At 45.0% G+C, this 21,834-nt stretch overlaps 1 protein-coding gene across 1 annotated transcript in view; it reads left to right on the forward strand.

The window, feature by feature from the left end:
* The window catches only part of SYNE2 (spectrin repeat containing nuclear envelope protein 2), a 155,598-nt gene that overhangs the window by 126,561 nt on the left and 7,203 nt on the right, over positions 1-21,834 (forward strand). Inside the window, exons 100-110 of the mRNA XM_069856738.1 lie at positions 8,928-9,090; positions 12,421-12,608; positions 12,782-12,932; positions 13,407-13,589; positions 14,916-15,053; positions 15,953-16,147; positions 16,996-17,278; positions 17,981-18,049; positions 18,856-18,992; positions 19,783-19,915; positions 20,663-20,874. Of these exons, the coding sequence (XP_069712839.1) occupies positions 8,928-9,090; positions 12,421-12,608; positions 12,782-12,932; positions 13,407-13,589; positions 14,916-15,053; positions 15,953-16,147; positions 16,996-17,278; positions 17,981-18,049; positions 18,856-18,992; positions 19,783-19,915; positions 20,663-20,874 (1,852 nt within the window). The remainder of the gene's footprint in view (positions 1-8,927; positions 9,091-12,420; positions 12,609-12,781; positions 12,933-13,406; positions 13,590-14,915; positions 15,054-15,952; positions 16,148-16,995; positions 17,279-17,980; positions 18,050-18,855; positions 18,993-19,782; positions 19,916-20,662; positions 20,875-21,834) is intronic.

Here is a 21,834-nt window from a genome sequence, read left to right on the forward strand (position 1 = left end):
CTCACTGTAGAAATGGACATGGAACATCTCTTGCTTTTATTCTCATGTCACCAGCCTCATAGCAGCACTCTGTCAGAAGAAATCATTGCATGCTTGCACATTCTCTCAAGTGAAGCTCCGAAAGGGTAGGAAGAGTGCACAGGCTGCACGTGGGTGCTAGTGGGATTTGCATCCCTGGAATACTCTAGAGCAACACTCCCCAGCCATGTACTAACTGGCAAGAATTGCTCAGGAACGATGTTGTGCATAGCCACGTTCCTTGGTTTCCTTCCTGGCCCATCTACCACTGATATTAACTCCATGCTTTGCTTCCCAGCCCAGGGAGAAAATGCCTGCAGACTGGCTGGAGGAGCATCCCTGTGTCCCAGGAGGATGTCCATGCTGCCTGGGGTTGTGCAAAGTGTTAGGATGGTGCTTGAGCCTTCATTAAAGCCAACAGCTTCATCAGCCGCTGCCTCTGGCAGTTTTAGTCCGCAGGCTTGTCCCTACAATAACAAATGTTGCATTTCCATACCTCTGGGCATCCTGCAGCATTTCCCACTGCTGCTAAGCTGTGGAAGGGGGATGCCAGCGGCTCTGGCTGGGAGCACACTGTGATCCATTTTCTTGCTTGGTGGGTCTGGTCCATGTTTTCAGTCTTGTGGAGAAAGGCACATTTTTTGTGCATGTAGCAGCAATGGGTTGAAATGACTCTTTAGTGTGAAAAAGAAGGAGAGACCTCATCGCTCTCTACAACTACCTGAAAGGAAGTCGTAGAGAGAAGGGTGCTGGCCTCTTCTCCCAAGTGACAGGGGACAGGACGAGAGGGAATGGCCTCAAGCTGCACTAGGGGAGGTATAGGCTGAACATTAGGAAAAAAATTTTTCAGGGAAAGGATCATTGGGCGCTGGAACAGGCTGCCCAGGGAGGTGGTTGAGTCACCTTCCTTGGAGGTGTTTAAGGGACGGGTGGATGAGGTGCTGAGGGTCATGATTTAGTGATTGATAGGAATGGTTGGCCTCGATGATCTGATGGGTCTTTTCCAACCTGATGAGTCTATGATTCTATGAAAATACAGGTGAGCTAGCAAGGCCAAATGTGCCTTCTCATTCTTTTAATCCTTGGCAACGAGGTCTTTTCCCTTCTTTTACAAGCTGACAGCCCTTATTGCAGGGTCCAGGAATCTTAAACTGCCACAGCCAAAGTGAGCCCCTTCCTTCCCACATAAGCTTTGGGAGGTTCAAGGTGTTTCCAGCTGATTTCCTGCATACCCTGGGTGAAATTCCCAAACACCTTCAAATTGCTCAGGTAGCAGTGAAACACGAGGGAGTTGAAACTCTCCAGTGACACCACCTTGTGCTGTGCAGGGGCTCTGTGGAGTTTTTATTGGAGAGCTCCAGTGAGCCATTGCTCTGCGCTTCTGCTTCCTGCAGCTTGGTAGGTATTGGGAGCAAGTGAGTTCATATCTCCTCTCAGCTGATCTCTATTTATTTTCCACCACGTGTGCTCTCCTACCCTGTTGCAGACGTGGCCGGGCAGCCCACAGTCGGCGTGAGTGCACTCCGAGTTCAAAGGTCTTAAATTGCTGTGGATTGGTATTGCGTGGCAAGGGAAGCAAAGTGTGCCGCAGTGAGGCCCCTGTGTAAACAGTAGAGCAAATTCTAGCAGAATTACACTGCTTTGTGGCAGTGTCAATGTAAAATCTCTTTCTCTGTAATGACTTTGATGCAAAAAACAATCTGGACAGTTGAAATGGCACTTGCAAAGTGCCTGCTTTCTTTCCTTATTCTCTGGGCACCCTGTCCTTTAGGGATTACGCTTCTCTTTGGTGCAAAAGCTGTGACAGGGTTCATTATCGTATCAGGCAGGATGGTTGGGCTTACTTTGGTTATGCAATATGCGCCAAGGTGTGCTGGGAGTGGGGAGGAGCTGGCAGTGCAAGGGGAGTCCCTGTCTTCTGCATGTTGTTGCTGTTCCCACTGTCTGCCTGTCAAGCTGGGAGGCTAAATTTCCTCGTTTTCTCCGACCTGCCATTTCAAATGCATTTGTGAGCCCCCCTTGGACTGTAACCAGGTTGAGCTGTGGCAGTGACTGGGCGTGATTTACCTGTGCAAGTGTCTGAAGCCCTCTGATGGTGAGCGCTGTCTTCCCAGGCACTTTGATCTTGCCATGTATTGAATGTGTGCGATTGGCAAGCCAATACAGGCCTGCAGGAGATTACCTGAATACTAAAACAAAAAAAAAAAAAAAAATTCAAAACCATTCCTTGCATTTTTGGTAGGATTATCATAACTTCTTTATTTTTGTCCTGGTATTGGCTGGGTGGGGAATGACTTTTAATTCCGCCTTCTTTTCCTACACTGTGATCTCTGGCAGCCGTATAACACACAGAAACCATGATACCATATTTTTCCACAAGGGAATGATACCAGAAATGAAGATTAGGGGTTATTTTGTCCTCAGCGTAACAGGCTACTTGCATTGGAGGCATTCCACCTGCACTGGAAGGTTAAAGAGAGGACAGGTTAGTGTGTGGGAGATTTAATTCGTACTTAAATACCTGGGATATAATGGTAAAGGCGAGAAAGAAGAATGCAGGGAAACTAAGGATGCATCTGTGTGCATGGTGCCTGTGCGTGGATGTACATTTTCTACTTTTTTTTTTTTTTTTTGGATTCGCTTCAAATTGACTCTGCTGCAAATCATCCGGGGCTAAGCCTCCAGTCCCTCTTTTGCACATGAAACGAGCTCTGCATCTACCTTTTTCCATCCTGAAGCCTCCAGCCTGCAACCTTTTTGTCACCAGGCACCGGCAGCAGCCGCTCACCGTGTGCTAATTCTCTTGTGTCAGAATAAAGCTCTCGTGGTTTTGTTTTGAGGAGGGATGCGGCCGTTTGCCAGGTAAAATACCAAATCAAAACGTAGGGATTAAAACCGGGGAGAGCTGTAGTGGCTCCCCAGCTCCTCCAAGCCCAGGGGCTTGGAGAGGAGGACGGAAGATGGGCGAGGAAGACGGGCAAGGCTCACCCCCCGCTACGCAGGATGCTAAAGCAGCGAATAAATAGGGCATCTGTGGAGGAGGGGTTTCCCTTTCCATGCCTGCCGTGCTCGCAGCTTGGGATTTACAAGCTGAGGAATGGTTTTGTCTTGCAAACAGTAAGTGCCATGTTGGTAAGCGGCCGCGGGTTGGGTGGCGATGGGTTTTGCTGGCTTCGCTGGCGCAGTGGGGCCAGCCTAGGCTAGAGGGGGAAGGGCACCGCTGGCTCCCTGCGATGCGCCTTGGACGAGCGGATGAGTGAGAGACGCAGTGCAGTAGCGGGAGGAATGGTGCTCAGGGGTCTCTCGCTTCAAATCAGCTGCGGGTTCTGGGGTTTTGCACCCAAGACGGTGGAGATCTGCAACAACGACCTTTTGGAGTCACCAGCAGGGTAACGGGAGAAAAGCCGCCTCCGACCGTGTGCTCTGCCCACCAACACGGGGTTCCGGTCATTGTACCAGGGCTGGTTGCTGTACAGAGAAATGGCCTGGCCTTTTATACAAAGACCTAAAATTTGCCTTTGACAACCCCTCTCCAAATCGGGTCTTTTTTTTCCTCACGTGGTTAAGCTCACCCTGTGCTTCCTGAACAAAGGTTTCCTGCGCTGTGCATCTCATTTGCTTTACAGAGTGGTAAATGATCCTGTCAGCTGGCCAGGCAATGTCAGCTCCCCTTCCTTAGAAATTAATGTATCTGGTATCTTTTCTGATGACATTTGTGCTTGTGAAGGAGAGCTCCGAATATATGTCAAGATGTTCATTCAGACACTAAAATTTGAACCTTAATTTTGATTTATTTGAGCTTCCATGTGCCTTTCCTTGTAGCTTTTTGACAGCTAATGCAATGCAACTGGCAGGCATTTTGCAATTCTTTGTGTGAATACATCTCCGTCAACCTAGAAGTGCCTTCTACTGCTAGAGGTGTTTACTACAAAATATTCTGTGTATTTGTGGAGCTGTGCAGTGATTCAGCCTGAAACAGCTTAAAGCATTTCTTTTGTAACCTGATGCTGGCAACTACTTTGAGGGTATTAAGACCTAAATCCAATCTCGAGTCAGGTCAGTTAGTCCTTCTGTTCGCATTTCCAGCCAGCTTTTAGTTATAATCTATCCATTTGGTTCTTTTTCTGCTGTTCAGTTTTGGGTTGGTTTCGCCTATCCCAGGCATCTTATGCCTTTAAGTGCTGTTTTAAATTAAATATCTTTTAAGCGTGGCCCACTGCAAAGCAGAAGAGATATTTGAGTTTGTTGGGTTTTTTTTAATTAATGATGATATTTGTGGGATTTTAAAGCTATTACTATTTTATGTGCTTTTGTGGGCATGTTGAACTGTGGCAGGTGAGTTCTCACTGGGAAGCGAGTTGTGGATAGGTAGGTGTTTGTTCAGTAAGCAGTAAGTTTTCCCTGTTTGATCAAAATAACTTGAGAATTGCACTTTGTAGAGGAAGAACTTGGTCAACAGTAGTGGCAGCCTCTTCCATCTCCTGGGTAACTGGGAGATGCTCGTTCCCCCTGCTGCACCTAAACTTTTATTGCAGTTAATTCAGTTTGTATTGAGTGATTGGTCACCTGGGCGTAGGGGGAGCAATTGCCCCCAGGCATCGTGGCTTGCACTGTGCCCCCCACCGAGCTCCCAGGAGGCCTACGCCTGATTTCCCAGACAAGTAGTCCCTTCGGGATGCTTCTCAAAAGAGTTCTCAAAAGAGTTCTCAAAAGAGAGAGCGGTTAATTTGCAAGAGTACTTGCAGTGTGCAGAAATGCATCTGAAAATGGTTGTTGCAGATGTTAGACTTCTGTGGTTGTAATAGTCTATTTTACTATTTTTCTGTGAGCTGTAGCCGGAGAAATGGCAGTTCACGGTGACTTCTGTGCAAGCTGAGGGTGCTCAAGGAGGATTCTTAAGTTTTTCATCATTTCCCCTGTTCCTTCAATATAGGACCCTACCCTTTACCTTGAGCTCTGTGTCTGCTGACTGCAACAGGAACAGATTATCCAATGTGAACATCTGGACAAGGCTACTTTTCCTACTTCTGTCAGGTTTTTATTCTTCTCCGTCTGCTTAGCTCAAGTTTGAGATAAATGACTTAAGAGTATTAAGGATAATTGAATGACTGACAAATGCCATATTCTATCCAGAATATGTAACAGATTAAATTACTTAATTATAGTGGTTTGTCTGTAGTGGCAGTTGCTAGAAAGTAAATACAAACTTGCAGTACCACACTGATGGCCCCCACAAGAACATCTCTTCTGAGCTTGCAGCCCAGAAGACCAACCATATCTTGGGCTACATCAAAAGAAGCGTGGCCAGTAGGTCGAGGGAAGCGATTCTGCTTCTCTATTCCTCTCTTGTGACACCTCTTCTAGAGTCCTGTGTCCAGCTCTGGAATCCTCAACATAAGAAGGGTATGGAATTGTTGGAACGGGTCCAGAGGAGGCCACAAGGATGATCTAAGGGCTGGAGCACCTCCCATATGAGGACAGGCTGAGAGAGCTGGGGTTGTTCAGTCTGGTGAAGAGAAAGCTCCAAGGAGATCTTATAGTGACTTTCCAGTACCTGAAGGGGCTACAGGAAAGCTGGAGAGGAAGTGTTCACAAAGGCTTGTGGTGATAGAATGAGGGGGAATGGGTATAAACTGGAGAGGGGCAGATTTAGACTTGATATAAGGAAGAATTTCTTCACCATGAGAGTGGTGAGACACTGGAGCAGGTTGCTCAGGGAAGCTGTGGCTGCCCCATCCCTGGAGGTGTTCAAGGCCAGGTTGGATGGGCCTCGGGCAGACTGATCCAGTGGGAGGTGTCCATGCCCATGGAAGGGGGGTTGGAACTAGATGGTTGTTAAGGTCCCTTCCAACCCAAACTATTCTATGATTCTATTCTAAGTTACCAAAGACACATTTCCAAAGCACTGGTGGGAAATGTCATAGCATACGTAGAGAAGAAATGACCAATGGAGATACAGTCAGAGACAGTGCAGCAATTGAGCTTTGCTTTCCTCCTGACTGGCCTGAAGTCATGCAGAGTTAACAATGCAACAACACAAATGTTTGGCGCAGCCTGGCTTTTTTAGTGGTTCTTCCCTTTGGTGCTCGACACCAAGCCTGTATCATCCCATCTCTCCAGGAAGAAGGGACCTGAGTCACCTGTCTTTGAGGGGCCACATGTCTTGGGGAGTCACAGGCCCTGCTGAGCATCATAACCAACTGGATTCATATTGAATGGTGGGGCAAAAGCAGGGGATAGGATGGAGAGAGAATTAAGTGTCCTGGTTGAATTACTGCCAGCCCTTGATGGTGAGAAAATGCTGTACAGTTACCAGAGTATGACATTCATTGAGCACCACTTAATAGGAGCAGAATCAGGAGCCCAAAGATTTGTACAGCAGACGTTTGCTTGGGAGCCAGGAGCCTTCTGCATACAGGGTTGCGCTTGGGAGCAGAGCTCTGAAAAGAGCTTGTTAAGGAGAGCGAGAGTAGGTAAATGCTTTTGTCATCCTCTGACTTTCTCCTGCAGCTTCAGCAGCGAAAGCACTGTTGGTGTAAGGGGGCAGAGGCAGCTCCTTTGCGTCTGACACCAGTGCCCACAGCTTTGTGGGTGCAAAGCAGGAACAAGGTGGGCCATAGACTTGAGCCAAATCTTTCATGCTGACTTGCAGGGTTGCATCAACCAGGCAGGATTAATCTTAGATTTTGGAGAGTGCAGAGTTGCTACTGCCCGCCAGGAGTCCTAATGTAGGACTGTGCTCTTCTCGCTCTCCTTGTAAAACAGCTGAAAGTACTGCCTGGTTCTTTCTGGGACAAGAGGGAGGAGAAGGAGCTTCTCATGTTGCTAATCCATACAACTCCTCAAAGTTGCTGACTCTACTCTGTACCTTCACCATAACCAATAGGCCTGAATACATACAGTAAGATCATTCCCATATCTCCATAAGTGCTTTATCTTAAATCAAGTGTCTTGCTGACATACATATCCTCTTTGGTTGCCTGAAGTTTGCTAATAAGATCATTTGTTGCTTACAGAGTGGCATATTCATTATGATTTAGCTGTCCTGCATATCTTCCGTCATTGTATCCTATGCTGCAACAGGTAACTGCAAGAGCCACTGGGTTACAGGCAGTTTGGACTCTCCCATCTAAAGCTGGCTGGGATAGTTTGGCAGCAGGCAGGACGGTGGGCCAGGAAACTCCTACACTCCTTTTTCTTGTGTGGAGGGTCAGACCTTTTGAACGAAGCCAACATCCACGTACCCTGTCAGGGCCCTTCTGCCTTGCTGTAATCTCTCCTCACCTGTACTAGGTGAGATAACGTCCCCCCCTACCCTGCCCTAGTCCTACCTTGCACAGCGCTGACGTTGCCAAGTACAACAGGGTTTATCTCAGACCTTTCAGCAGTCCCCTGCGTTTTGAGACATGCAGTGATTCCCTTGTACAAGTTGCCCTTCCAGTGAATGGGGAATGTTTTGGCCTTTTCACAATGCACACTTAAACTTTTGCTACTGCACTTGACTTTGCTAATGAGGCTCATCTGGGCAGTTGCTGGACCAGGCAGTAAGGTGGGGTTTAATTCAGAAATTTGCATTTTAAAGTTAACACGCAGGCTCCAAAAATTCATCTCAAGGCACAGGGACAGAACGAGACATCAGAGGGATGTGAGCAGCCAGGAGCACAGCATGGGGAAGCAATGCTGGCTAAGAAGTGAGTTTGCACTAGTACAGGGTTGGAAAGATTTGACCCAACTTTAACACCTGCACTGTGGATGTTTATAGTACTGCAGGGCAGATCATTGCAGTTCACAGAGAGAAATGCATGCTTTTTGTTACAGTTCATCTCACCTTGTGATCTGGATGCTTGAGAGGGGTCTGATGGAAGTCATGATCTAAGTGACTTTTTTTCTTCTTCAACAACAACTACCAAGGTCTATCTGGCAAGCTCTGATATCAATCTGGAGTCAGAAGAGAGAACTGTCGCCTGGTGATGCGCTTTTTAGTAATCTTTGTTGGGAATTGTGATAAAAGAATTTCAAGAAAAGATCAGGAGCAGTGAGGTTGTTCAACAGATGTTCCTGTAGCACGTGGGGACAGATTAGCCAAAATGTATAAATGTGCTCCTTGGATAACTTGAGGGGTTTGACATGGGAATACACTGTAAAGGCTGGAAATAAAGAAAAGGTTGTCTGCAGTTTGAAATATGTGCTGCAAACAGCAGTAAGAAAAGTAAATGGTCTTGATGGTTCATTGGCTTGTCTGCTGCACGACTCTAGCTGGTGGATATTGTCCCTCTTCAGGACTGTTTTTTCCATTTTCACCCACCAGGGGTTCTGGCCCATCTCCACGCATTTCAGTCTGTTGTTTAGAAGAACTTTTAGTGTTGGGGCACTGTAGGTTCTACAGTGGCTGTTGTTGAAGCCTGTTCTCCTCTCCTGTCAGCATGTATTTGCCCAGGCTGTTGAACCTGCGCTTCAGACCAATTCTCCTTCCATTGGCAGAGGGGTATCTTGCTGCTAAGGGTGAGCCTCTTGGTTACTGAAGATAACACTGGATGTAATTCGCAGCAGGGAACTCAGACTGTAGATACCCATTTTAGTTTAGCTGTGGCATGTTGCGATACAAACTCCTGCTTAGACAAACATCCAAGAACTGACTGAAGAGCTCACAGATGAATAAGGGTACAAAATTTCCTTCTGTTTGTATAGTTACATTAAAGAATTCACGTGAGACCTTCCCACAGCTGTAGAGCAGACACCTGCTGAGGCATTTTAGGTAGGTTTTAACTAAAACATGGCTCTAATTTACAAGCAACAGCTTGATGTGACAGCAAGCACTTCTTAAAGCCATGCTTGTCTTCACCTTGTGCTAACATCATTTCCGCTGGTTGCAGGTCTTGGTAACAAAATATTCTTCCTGGTTTGCTTAGGGTGAAGAAACTGAAGGAAACACTGGCTTTTATACAACTTTTGGACAAAAACATGAGTAACCTTCGCACCTGGTTGGCCCGGATTGAGTCTGAGCTTTCTAAGCCTGTTGTATATGACATCTGCGATGATCAAGAAATCCAGAAGAGACTGGCAGAACAGCAGGTGGGAGAGAGCAGCAGCCAGAGTAAATGGGCTAAAAGTCTGCTGATTACAATCAGTCCTGGTTTAAAATCACCCATTTCTTTTCTTTAGCAAGGCCTTCAAACTGCTTGCTTTTCTGCCTCGTTCCTGCCAAGATGTGTTACGTAGAAATTTTTATTTGCTTGCTGTGTTTTCAGTATTGTGTTGACTTACCCTCACTTCTCCCTTCCTCTCTGCACCCAAGGAGAACACGCACGATGCAAACAAAAGCTTTTTTGCATTTGATAGTTTGCTCGGTTAAGCAGCAGGTTTCCTAAGGGCAAGGCAGGGCACAGACAGCGGGCAATATCCGTGAGGCAGCTCATGGATAGGCTGCCAAGCCTCCTGCAAACTGCCTGTGGCAGTTTTAAGTGCTGGGATTTGATGTATTCCCCTCACTAGCTCGGTCCTCTTCCCCTCCTTGCAGACAGCTGAGCAAGCTTGGCATGAAGGGTGTTTAAACCCTCCCGGAGGAGGGTAGACTTGTGCAAACACACCTTTGACTGAGGCTTGATCCAGTAGGCTGGTTCTGAAGATCCCCTCAGGGCTGGGTGAGATGCTGTGTGAATCCTGCTGAGGTGTTGGTTGCGTGCATGTAGGCATTTATCTGAGACAGTGGCTTACCAGGAGGAGGAAAAAGTTCTATGCTAGTTTTAAGCGCTGAAGAAGGCAAGGATTGGGCGCAGCTGAACGTGCCAGCTGCCCCAGCCAAGTGGGATATGAGTTCGATAGCCCTGGAGTAAATTTCTCTCTTCAGCAGCCAGGGAAGGAAAAGAAACCTCTCCAAAGCAACAGATTTGCTGGTGGAGTCAGTGTTTGCTGAGGGCTATGCTATAAGTCTGACCAGGTTGAAAGTGCCCCCCTCCCCGGGAAGGCTGACAATGACCATTGCTGTCATCTGGCCTTTGTGATAATGAAAATATTTGCCCTAAAAGTGAGGATCAGGAATTAAGCTGTCAAGCACGCAAGCTTTATGGAATCAGCCTTTAAGAACACCTGTAGGTCTTCTTACCATCCTTCCCATCTTCTCTTTCTTCGACTGCTGCTTTCATGTCCAACGGAAGATCCTGTGTGACTCATACCTGAGCACCTTATTCTCTGCTGGTCGATACGTCTTTCCATCCCAGATGTCACGGGAAGGGTCAGCTACCCTGCGATAGAACTGGGAATGGCTCCCACTGACTCCACTGCTGGAGTTGGTCAAGCACCAGAAGCATTGGCTGCTGCCTCTAATGGTTTCATCTGCATTGTGAATGGTCATCTAAACAACAAGGAAACATTTTCTCCCTACCCAGACTTTTCCATTCTTAAATGCTGTGATAAACTGCTGGGCCAAGAAGAATGTAGGAGTTGTGTCCAAACTGATTGATTTTTCTGATGAGCATTCAAGCTTCAGCCCGCTGTAAGAGCGAGCCATCACTTGCTCCTCAGAGCTACTTACCGCGGGTTTTTTTGGATTCCGTTTCAAACACAGACCTCTGGGCACCTCTAGACTGTTTCTACTGTGAATTTAGTGTGAGAAGACCATGCTGACTAAAAAGGTCACAGTAGAAGAAAATCAAGAACAAATTGTTTCACTAATGCAGAAGTCGAACAGCGTGTAGTCTGCTTAAGCTCTCTGGGCTATGTTGTGTGGAGTTGAAGGAAAAGTACCTTCGGGGCTCAGTGTATGTTCTTGTTCCCATTACTTATGTTGTTGTGTTTGTCTCGCCAGAATGCAGGCAGGTCATTTTGAATAACAGCTTGGAAAACAGCAAGGATTCTGTCGAGGGTTATTGCATGGCATGACCGAAAGTAATGAGATCGCATCAGCAACATTTCCGTAGTGCGGGTAGGATGGATTTGTAATCTGTAGTTCTCATTCTCACTAATACAGCAGTAAATCCAGTGTACTTTAAGGAATGCAGAAGAGTCTCTCCAGGTACCAGCAGTAGGACAGAGCCTGCTGTCAGGTGTAGAGCCTGTGTTAAAGAGACACTGCTGCTTCTTGCTCAGAAAACAGCTTTGAATCATTAACAACCTGTCAGAAATTATGCTGGGTCTACTTCTGGCAGTCTGTCAGCTATGTAAAGGTTTGGCTTCTTGCATTCCTTAATGTTGTACATAACCACAAAGCCCACAAACCAAATGTTGACCATTTATGGCTCAGCCCTTCCAGATACGCATATGGCACCATTGAAGACTGTCACTGGGTGACACTCAGCTTCTTGCCACTTGTTGACTTATGGGAAGATCTTCTTCACCTCTTTTTGGATTTGCTGCAAGCTGTGTCTGTTTGGGGACTTTTTCATTTGTTTTATTTGGTTTTCGTTCTGTAAGTCTAGAGCAAAACCAATTCTGCTTGATTTCTTCACTGAAATCAGTAATACCATTTAATGGGAGTTCCTGTTTCTGTTGTTAATTAAGTATTCATGTCTGTTGTTGTTCTAGTGTTATTCAAGCAAAAGTCCTTCACTAGGAAAGCCAGAAATGGGTTGAAAAAATGTGAGTGTAGCCATTACATTAACATTTACTGTTGGTAACATTGTACAGACCTGCCTTTTCAATGAGAAATATTGAGATGAGGCTTTCTTTTTCTGTTGTTCAGTTATGTTGACTTCAGGAGCATTTATCAGTACTGAATGAGAGGCCAGACTATGATGAAGACGGAGGCTCTGGTAGAGAAACATGGAGTATAGGTTAGACAAAGGGTCTTTACCAAACACGTTAAAATACTGTGCCAAAACAGGAGCTCTGCAGGAAGGACGAGGTGCTAAAGGGCATGGTTTAGTGTTTGATTGGAATGGTTGGACTCGATGATCCAGTGGGTCTCTTCCAACCTAGTTATTCTATGATTCTATGATTCTGTGAAGGAATAAGACATGTAGTGTGACATCAGCTACTTGTGTGCTGTGTTTCTGTGTTTGGTGAGATCAGCCTGCAATCACACAGTCACTAACGTACACGAACTGCACTATGAGTTCTGTGACAAGTGTTACAGTGCAGTAGGAGTGACACCGTCATTTTATAATGTCAAAATTACTAAGTATGTGTTTATGGTATGTGTAAGGCTTGGATTTTGAGTGCACATTAAAATTCTCCAGGCTGTTAATGAGAAGTTTGAGCTTTCACTGAAAACTAAAGCTGGACAGTCCCTTTTTAGCCTGACAATTCTGTCCTGACCTGATCTGCACAGCTCATCTGAGACTAAATAACCTTTTCCTGGCACACAAATTGCTCTTTCACCATCCTCCTCAGCGTTTTGAAAGGGTATGTCTGAAGTCCAGCCACATATGTTACCTTCCACTTAAGCTATTCTTTTGCCAATGGCAGGATCTGCAACGAGACATAGAGCAACAAACGGAACGGGTGGAATCGGTGTTTAATATTTGTGAAGTCCTGCTCCACGACTCGGATGCATGTGCTAATGAGACAGAGTGTGACTCCATCCAGCAGACTCGAAGGAGTTTGGACAGACGGTGGAGAAACATTTGTGCCATGTCAATGGAAAGGCGAATGAAGTAAGTCTCTCTTACCAGTGGGTCTTTTCCAACCTGGTGATTCTATGATTCTATTTCTTACCCATCCTAAGGAAGCCCGTGGCACTGTTTTTAAGAACTTTTAAAAAAAAAAATATCCAAAATGAATAGTTAGTTTGTGATAAAACCTTTCCATTTTCGCACCTCCTTTCCAGAATCGAGGAAACCTGGCGCCTGTGGCAGAGGTTTTTGGATGACTATTCTCGCTTTGAAGATTGGCTAAAGTCATCTGAAGTCATTGCAGCTAGGCCTAATTCTTCAGAGGTTTTGTACACACACGCAAAGGAGGAGTTGAAGAAATTTGAGGTGAATTTTTTAAATTAATTTTTTTATGCTCAGCAGTCAGCTGGATGGTCAGACTGCTGAATACTTCCTGTCTGTGTGATGTGCGGTGGTATAGGGAACATAAGTCATTTAGCCAGTAGGTGGCTGCTAGGTATCTGGCTGAATTTTTGACTTTAGATTAGTTTTTAATGTGGGGAATCCAACAGTTTGAATTGACAAGATCCTGAGATCCTGCTTATAAATCAACAGTTTGCTTTTTGTGGGCAGCAGATCTTTGTGGGTTCATTTTTATTTTTTTTGTCCTTTCTTTTCCTAATGAGCTAAGTTTCAGCAAACAATTTAAATATCGGTCCTTCTCTGAATTTAATTTTGCAGTTGGGAGGTCTAATTTTAAGGAAGGGGCAACATCATCTCCCTTGATGCATTGTGTGACTGTGTCATCCAAGTCTTCCCTCTTATTGACAAAGGAGCTGACTTCCTTGATCTGCCTTGCAGGCGTTCCAACGGCACATTCATGAGCGACTCACTCAGTTGGAGCTGATCAATAAGCAGTACAGGCGTCTCGCCCGCGAGAACCGCACCGACTCAGCCAGCAAGTTGAAGCAGATGGTACATGAAGGCAATCAGCGCTGGGATAATCTCCAGAAACGGGTTGCTGCCATTTTGAGGAGGCTCAAGGTAATTGCGCGGTGGGGTAAGAGAGTGAGGAGCACTTGCAAGTTTCTGTAGGAATTACCCAAGAGCAAAACATACTGGAGCAACTATATTGTGTTGCTTTGTGTCTTGACTTACCAGTGTAGGGGAACCACTCTGGAAAGAACATGACATGCATGGTATAAACACGTCCTTGTAAATGAGTTCTTGGTAGCTGAAGAAGCATAAGGGACGAATGGGTGCAAATTTTGGAAGGTTGTGTTGCAGGCCTTGTTGCTCCTGTCCCACTGTCTTACCCAGTCTCGCCATGAGTGGATGCGTACTGGCTTCTTTCCATAAATAAGAAGTAGAGAGACCCAGGGCACACGTGGTTTGGAGTTCAGAACAAAGCCCTACTTTATGCCAAATGAGGAGGGACATGGTTTAGTGTTTGATAGGAATGGTTGGACTCGATCCGGTGGGTCTCTTCCAACCTGGTTATTCCGTGATTCTATGATTCTAAATGTGGAGATGTGATGGAGAGGCATGCTGCTGTCGCCAGCTCCTGCAATGCTCTCTGCCTGATAGAGTAGTACTGTCAAAGAGTGTATTTGTGATGCTCAAAAAAATGTCCTGCTTGTCAAATTAAACAGATCTCTGGGCAGATATTCTGTGCTGTGCCCTGGAGGAAACTTGTTACTGCCCAGTTTTTAATAAAGCTGTGCTGCAAGCAATTGACTGGGAAAATTATTAGATCCCAAAAGTTAGGAGGTGTTGTGTTTGGGATGTTATGTCATCCCCTTTCTGAATACTAAATCTGCTTAGGAGAAGAGCAGCACAGCAAGCTGCGTGTCTGTTAGCAGCATCTGCTGGACATGACGGCAGAGAGAGCTGATCATCCGAAATGATGCACTAATTACACTTTTGTGAGCGGCCATGATCCAGCTTCTCCATTGTTTTACTGATTTTAATGTTGTAGTTTTAATTACTTTGATTAGAGACAGCGCTTGCTTCCTTTGTCCGTCTGTCTCCTAAATTTAGAACAAGTTAGATGTTAAACCTGAGTAACTGTTACGCTGGTGTGATGTGGGAGAAGGCATACAGTGTGGAAGCAAGAATAGACTTTTATTGAAACACCTGGCAGTGCTGGAGTTTTATTCCCTCTCCCGTACGAATAGTGTACTAACATATGTCACTTAGTTCCAGCATCACTACGGGAAAGGGACATTTTTTTATACATGGCATGCTGCCATTTATGCCCTGAAGGCCTTTAAGGTGAACAGCAGTTCTGAAATGTTTTCAAAGAGCTCCTGTGACCATGTTTTGTAGTAGCTAAAGTCTTGTAACACTGGCTTCCTTCTTCCTGTGCAGCACTTCACCAACAGGAGAGATGAATTCGAGGGGACGAGGGAAAGCATTGTGGTTTGGCTCACAGAAATGGACCTCCAGCTGACCAACGTGGAGCACTTCTCAAAAAGTAACTTTGATGACAAAATGCGCCAGTTAAACGTACGTATCTTTGGAAAGCAGTTAAGACTGTATAGAGTATGGACTGGCTGATTGTATTAGGCTGCCCTCTCTTGACAGAATCACCAGCTTCTGTGGAACTTCACAAGAGCCAACAGATGTCTGTAGGGCTGTATTTGTTTTAAGACACCAGTAAATTGTCCAGACTTATCCTCTGAATCAAGATTAAACTGTAGAGTATTTAAATTCAGATTCAGCATTCCAGCTCAGTTCTATCCTGCTGTTTTCTCCTAACACTGAGTCTCAGTAACAGTGATATCGGAGCACATGCAGGTCAGCAGTATAAAGCTACATTCCTAAATTCAGGCTTTTTTTGTCTGCTGAGAATTTTTCTGAAAAAAATGGGTGAGATCTCTGCTCTGAGTGCATTGTTTGTAGCTGGGACTTGGAAACAGAAATAAGACAGCAGGTGTACAGGTGTATGCAATGATTCTAAAACCATAGTAGTACTGTGCTACCTGCTCTTATGCTTATTGCTCCTTCTCCCTGTTCTGTTAATTGTTTTGAGATGCAGACTTACTGCTGTGTGGGCTGGAGACAAAACCAACCAACCAAAGATGGTGTGTACACAACAGACAGACAAAATCGATTCTATGATTCTATGAACCTCTGATTAAGTCGTATTATGATCTACTGCAGGCTCAGGACTCTGCAATCATATTGATGTACACACGGGTGGAAAATGCCACTTTGTTAGGAACTGTAATCCTGCTACTAAAATAAACTTCTGTATCTCTTGAGTAAAACAACATTTGACGAATGAAACTAGACAACAATGTCAGCTGCTGTTTTTCTTTCACTGCAATGAGCGAGAAAAGGACAAACCTTAGGCTAGAAAAGGCTTTGCAGAAGTAATTATTTTGCTTGTATGTTCCAAACAGGGTTTCCAGCAGGAAATAACACTAAACACCAATAAGATTGATCAGTTAATCGTTTTTGGGGAGCAGTTGATTCAGAAGAGTGAGCCTTTAGATGCTATCCTGATTGAAGACGAACTGGAAGAGCTTCATCGATACTGTCAGGAAGTGTTTGGGCGAGTCGCCCGGTTCCATCAACGACTGACTTCGAGACATCCTGTAAGAAGCAACAGTTGTTCTGGTGCTTTGGCAGCATTTTTCTGTTTCAACTGCAGTGTTCATTGCGTATCCTTAGTAGCCTGACTGAGTGGTTTGAGCTCAGAGGGGTCAGGAGCTCCTCAGTAGTTGTGCCAGCTTTGCTAAACCTTTGTGGCTAGTTATCTCACGCCTCTTTCATTGGGCTTCCATCTGCGGAATCTGGATAATAGCATGGAAGTATTTCACAGGGTTAATATTTAGATAGTAGTGGTCTGAGGGCTTCGAAAGCTTTTCTGGTGTTTTTAATATCACTTCATTTTCTTTACATTTCAATAATATGGTTATAATACTTCTTTATGGGTTCATTTGCGAGACTCCATCTCTCCACTTTCTTGTCAGAAGCCTGAATGGGGAACAGCAAACTCTTTACTTTTCACTGGGAACATTGAGATGATTCTCAGTTTGCTTTGGCTAATAAGGAAAGAATATCTGTGAAAAGCCAGATAGAGGAAATAAGACGAACATCTACAATTAGCTGTTCACTCCTGCCTGAACATCATTTCATTGCTAACCTGTGCAGTCTGTTTTGAAAAGGACACCCCTCCCTGCAAACTAGAGAGAGATGTTATGGTGGTCATTGAGTATCTGGAAAAGAAGAGAGGAAGCTGCTGATGGGAGGACTTTGTTGGCAGAAGAGGAAGGAGGCAGAAATGATGCTTCCCTTTAATTTGAGGCACATGGTCTTTGATTACTGCAGCTGACCACAAAACAGTCCCCAGTAGAACTTTGTGGCTTAATGATTAGCTCATTAAGCAGCGTAGGTCTATCATAAATATTGTTAATGTGCAATAATTGTTATTTATTTTTAGGGATTGGACGATGAAAGAGAGACCTCTGAAAATGAGACAGATCCAGAAGACTCCAGAGAAATCCAGAATGATCCTTGGCATAAGAAGGCCATCAACGAGGGGCCCTCTTCAACACAGTCCCTTTGCCATCTTATGCCCCCTACTCAGCGTCATGAAAGATCAGGCTGTGAAACCCCTGTCAGTGTCGACTCCATCCCACTTGAGTGGGATCACACAGGTGACGTGGGAGGTTCTTCCTCTCACGAAGATGAAGAAGAAGCAACATACTACAGTGCTCTTTCAGGTGAGAACTTATTGCCAGCTGTTTGTTCACGAATCCTGTGTTCAGTTCTGGGCCCCTCACCACAAGAAAGATGTTGAGGCTCTGGAGCGAGTCCAGAGAAGAGCAACGCAGCTGGTGAAGGGGCTGGAGAACAGGCCTTGTGAGGAACGGCTGAGAGAGCTGGGGGTGTTTAGCCTGAAGAAGAGGAGGCTGAGGGGAGACCTCATTGCTCTCTACAACTACCTGAAAGGAGGTGTTGGGAGAGGAGGGAGCTGGCCTTTTCTTCCAAGTGGCAGGTGACAGGACAAGAGCAAGTGGCCTCAAGCTCCGCCAGGGGAGGTTCAGGCTGGACATCATTAAAAAAATTTTCACGGAAAGGGCCAATGGGCACTGGCAGAGGCTGCTCAGGGAGGTGGTTGAGTCACCTTCCCTGGAGGTGTTTAAAAGACGGGTGGATGAGGTGCTGAGGGGCATGGTTTAGTGTTTGATAGGAATGGTTGAACTCGATGATCCTATGGGTCTTTTCCAACCAATTGATTCCGTGTGATTCTTATAGTTTCAGAAACACAAGGTTTTTAAGAATGTTTGATGAAAATAGTGCTAGCAACCTTTTTTTTTGCTTTTGCTGTCCCTAATTGTTTCAGTTTCTTGGGGTTTTTGTTTTGTTTTGTTTTGTTTTCAAAATATTGAATAGCGAGGAAAATGACATTATTCTTTTTCCAGATGTAGAAATCACTGAAAATCCTGAGGCATATCTTAAAATGACCACTCAAACTTTGAAAGCATCTTCTGGTAGGCACCTGCTAATGCATGTGTCTGAACATGGCAACCTCCCTGTGCTGCACGCTATATTCCTCAACCTCTCTCATACGTAACATCTGCCTGCCTGCCTTGTGTGGGCACCATGTCTCATCCTGTCACGGTGTTCTTAATGCCGCAGCATTCACATGTACATTACAAAGCGGCCAAGAACATACCATTTAAATTTTGCCTGGTAAATGCCAAAGTGGTTAATGTGCATTTCATTGTATTGACACAAAGTCTTTTGGTACTTGCTTGGTGGTTTGCTCTGGGTAGTATCACTTTTTTCGGTCGTTTCTAATTTTGGTGTCACAATTATTGAAGGCAGCAGTTCCAACTCTGGTTGGGTTTTTTTTGTGCATCACAGAAGTGTGTGTGTCCTGTCTGTTAAATCCAGAACAGACTCTCTGCGAATCAGGACATGTGTACCCTTGTCCCTACTGAAATGCATTGCGGATGTGTGATATTAGTGTTGGGATGCAAACTTTCCAAAACCACAGTGATGCCGCCTTTTTCTTTCTTTCTTTTTCAAAACAAGCCTGTATTCAAGCATTTTCCAGAAGAAGAAAGCGGAATGTCTCATAACTGCATGGCTCTCATTTCATTACCTTTGAAACACTGTTGATGTTTTGCAAATACGCATGCTTTGCAAGGAAAGCAGCAAAACTTTCATTTTTATGCCATAACTTGATGCCATTTTATTCAGAGTGCTTTCTAACCAAATACAAAGCAACAGCTTCCTTATGTCAGTGGGATTTTGCACTCATGCTGTATGGGTTTGATTTTATTTGTTTCAGGAAAGTCTGCTTCAGAAGCTCATCCTTGGCATTCTCCAGGTAGCCCGGTCTGCAGGAAACACCCAAACAAACAGGCAGAGATGGATGGAAATGTGTTGTCTGGTCCCGAAACAAGTACTCCCTATAAGCCAGACTATGTGAGTTGGAGGCTCTGTGGGCGCTGAACCTGTACTACACAGTCTGTTTGCTGTTCCTCTGTAATTCCATCCTCTTCCCTCCTCCTCGAAGACGAAAAAGATTAGTCGTGGGGAGGATGTTGACTTTATGCGAACTTAGACGTTATTTCTTGTGGCTCGGGTAGCCAATGAGAGTCTCCATCCGCTTGCTAGGAAATCTTATTTAAACCAATTGGCAACAATCTTGTTAGGCTCCTGATCAGCATCAGTGTCTGGAGGAGCATACTTCCTCTGTTGTCATAGGAGAAGTCTTGGAGAATTTAACTCCATATCCACCCCTGAGAGAGAGAGTGTGAATACCCTCCCTTGATACTTACTGATATATCTCCCTCTCCGAAGATTTGAAGGGTCCTTTTCTAGCATGTAAGTGGCCACTTAATCTGCACAAGATGCTACTGGTGTCTGCCTGCTTTTGTCATCATTAATCAAGTCTTAGAGCCTTAGAGTTAATATTGCCAAGACCCAGCATCCAACAACAAGCGTCTTCAAATGTACATTGTCTGCTAGATGTAATGCAAAAGCAATTAAATTGCCATGTCCATTCTTCTAATAATTAGCATCACTGTGGTATGAGTTTGTTTACTGAGATGGTGCAGAGAGACAGTATAAACTGTTAGGAAAGATGCAGAACCCCAGTGCTGATGTGCAAGAGCTCAGTAGCAGCCCAGCCACCCCAAACTAACACAGATGAAGTCTGACCTTTGGTGACTTGTTAACAGTGCAGGGCTCACCCACCAAAATGTCATTCCAGATGAAGCAGCTCAGCTCTGCGAGCAGCAGCAGCATCATCAACAAGGAGAAAATTCCATCTGCTACCATGAGCGATGAAGAACCCCAAGATGACCAAGAGCTTGTGAATATAGCAGCTGCAGAGAAGCAGTCAGGTACAGAGCACTGGGAGTGGCTGTAGTGCTGTGGTGTTTGTTTTCAACATATAACAAGATGCTATAGCTCCCACTTACAGAGATGTTTTGTCAGAGCTGGTAATGTATTCTATTCTTCACTGTCTTCACTGTGGCCCTTTCTTCCAAAGAGGCCAACAAACTGGTTCTCTTAACCTTTTAGGACCTCATTCCTGATACCAGATGCTTGAGATTGTTATAAGGACACATCTGTACTGCAGTCATAAAAAGTAGTAATAAAAAGGAGACTGCAGCTGTGTGCACCGGCTTGCTTGATTTATGCCTCTGGTCTCACAACTGGGTGAGGGCTGAGTCCCATGCATGGGACGAATGGGAAAGCTGCTGAGAAGGGCTGAGTTGTGCTTTCAGAAATAGTGATCACACAGATGGCATCTCCGTCTCCTTTAGAAGCGAATTGATGAAATATAACCCCAGGTCCTAACCGCTGGATCATACTTTATCCCACAATGAGTTTTCACATTGACCAAATCACAACTGGATTAGATTTGCTCTGTTCTCCCCGGTGATATTGTGATTAAAATCCTGTGTAGCATTGCTGCGTGGGTAGTTTGGCCAGCTACAGACTATTTGGGTAGCAGCACTACATGGTAGCAGCTATTTGACCTTGAGCAGATTGGGGAATAATTTACTTGTGAAAATCCTTGCATCTGTTTTACGTACTGTGCACCTTACAGAAGATTTAAGTGTTTGTTGTTCTATCATTTGTAGGAATTATGGAAAGGTGGGAGCTCATCCAAGCTCAAGACCTCAGGAATAAACTCAGAATGAAACAGAAATTGCAGCAGTGGCAGCAGCTGAACTCAGATCTCAGCGACATCTCTGCTTGGCTTGATAAAACTGAGAAAGAGCTGGAAGAGCTGCAAAAAGTGAAACCTCCAACCAGCGTGCAGGCATTGGAACAAAGCGTCAAGAAATTGAAAGTAAGTTCTGGCATATTGAAAACTGGGTTTTCAAGATGCTGATGGTCTTGATCATTGTCTCTGTGCTCCTAGGATCTGCTGGCACCACGAATGCTACTAAACATGAGCATACGCTGCAGAGGAGCTAAGCTGTTCAGTTAAGAGGACTAAAGAGGGAGGTAGTTAAGCAAGGTGCTTCTGTCAGATGTAGAGATTTGCAGGCAATTCATGTGGCTCCAGCAGGCAGACAAGCTGAAATGAAAACCTCTCCCTTTCTGTTTTCTTGCAGACGCATTTCATTCTCTCTTATATAATACATTCAGCCCTAAACTTCTCTTTTTAGGCCTTTTGGTTTGGAAAACAAACAGAGAACAAAGCTAAATGTTGAATTCTTAGACTCCAGACCTGTGGGGTCAGGCCCTGTTGTGGGGGCTGGGTCTCCTGAGCAGTGATACCAGCATTTTTGCCTTGTTCTCTGCCATTTCCTCCTATGCAAACCAGAAGCAAATTGAAAATTACCTGGCTCTATGGGCTGCAAAATACAGGCTGTTTTTTAACTGAATTAATGGCAAGGGACCAGAGGGAGAACCATTTGTAGCTCCAACAGAGAGACATAGAAAGGTGTGCTCCAAAGCTGTGGGTTTTAGCAGTATGGTGTTTTCCAAAAAATCTTCCTTCTAAATAGCCCCTTTGTCCTATAGGTGAGGGACGTATTGTTTCAAAACATGCAGTTGCATTTTTTCGCTTAGCAAACGCAGATTTCTCATAAAATTGAGCGTGTTAGTTAAAAATGAGAAACAAAATGAATTGTCTCTGCAATTAGACAGTAGCATGAACACCTGTCAGCATGTGAGGTCATGTTATGTTGCCTGCTACAACTCTCAGCTTCCCTAAATTAGGACTGAGTCAGGCCTGCAATTGAACCAGAAGGTTACCAGGGCTACAGGTAAGTGCTAGGTCCCTAGGACTAAGGTAACAAAA

Source organism: Phaenicophaeus curvirostris, chromosome 5 (genome assembly GCF_032191515.1).
Source record: "Phaenicophaeus curvirostris isolate KB17595 chromosome 5, BPBGC_Pcur_1.0, whole genome shotgun sequence".
Lineage (NCBI taxonomy): Eukaryota > Metazoa > Chordata > Aves > Cuculiformes > Cuculidae > Phaenicophaeus > Phaenicophaeus curvirostris.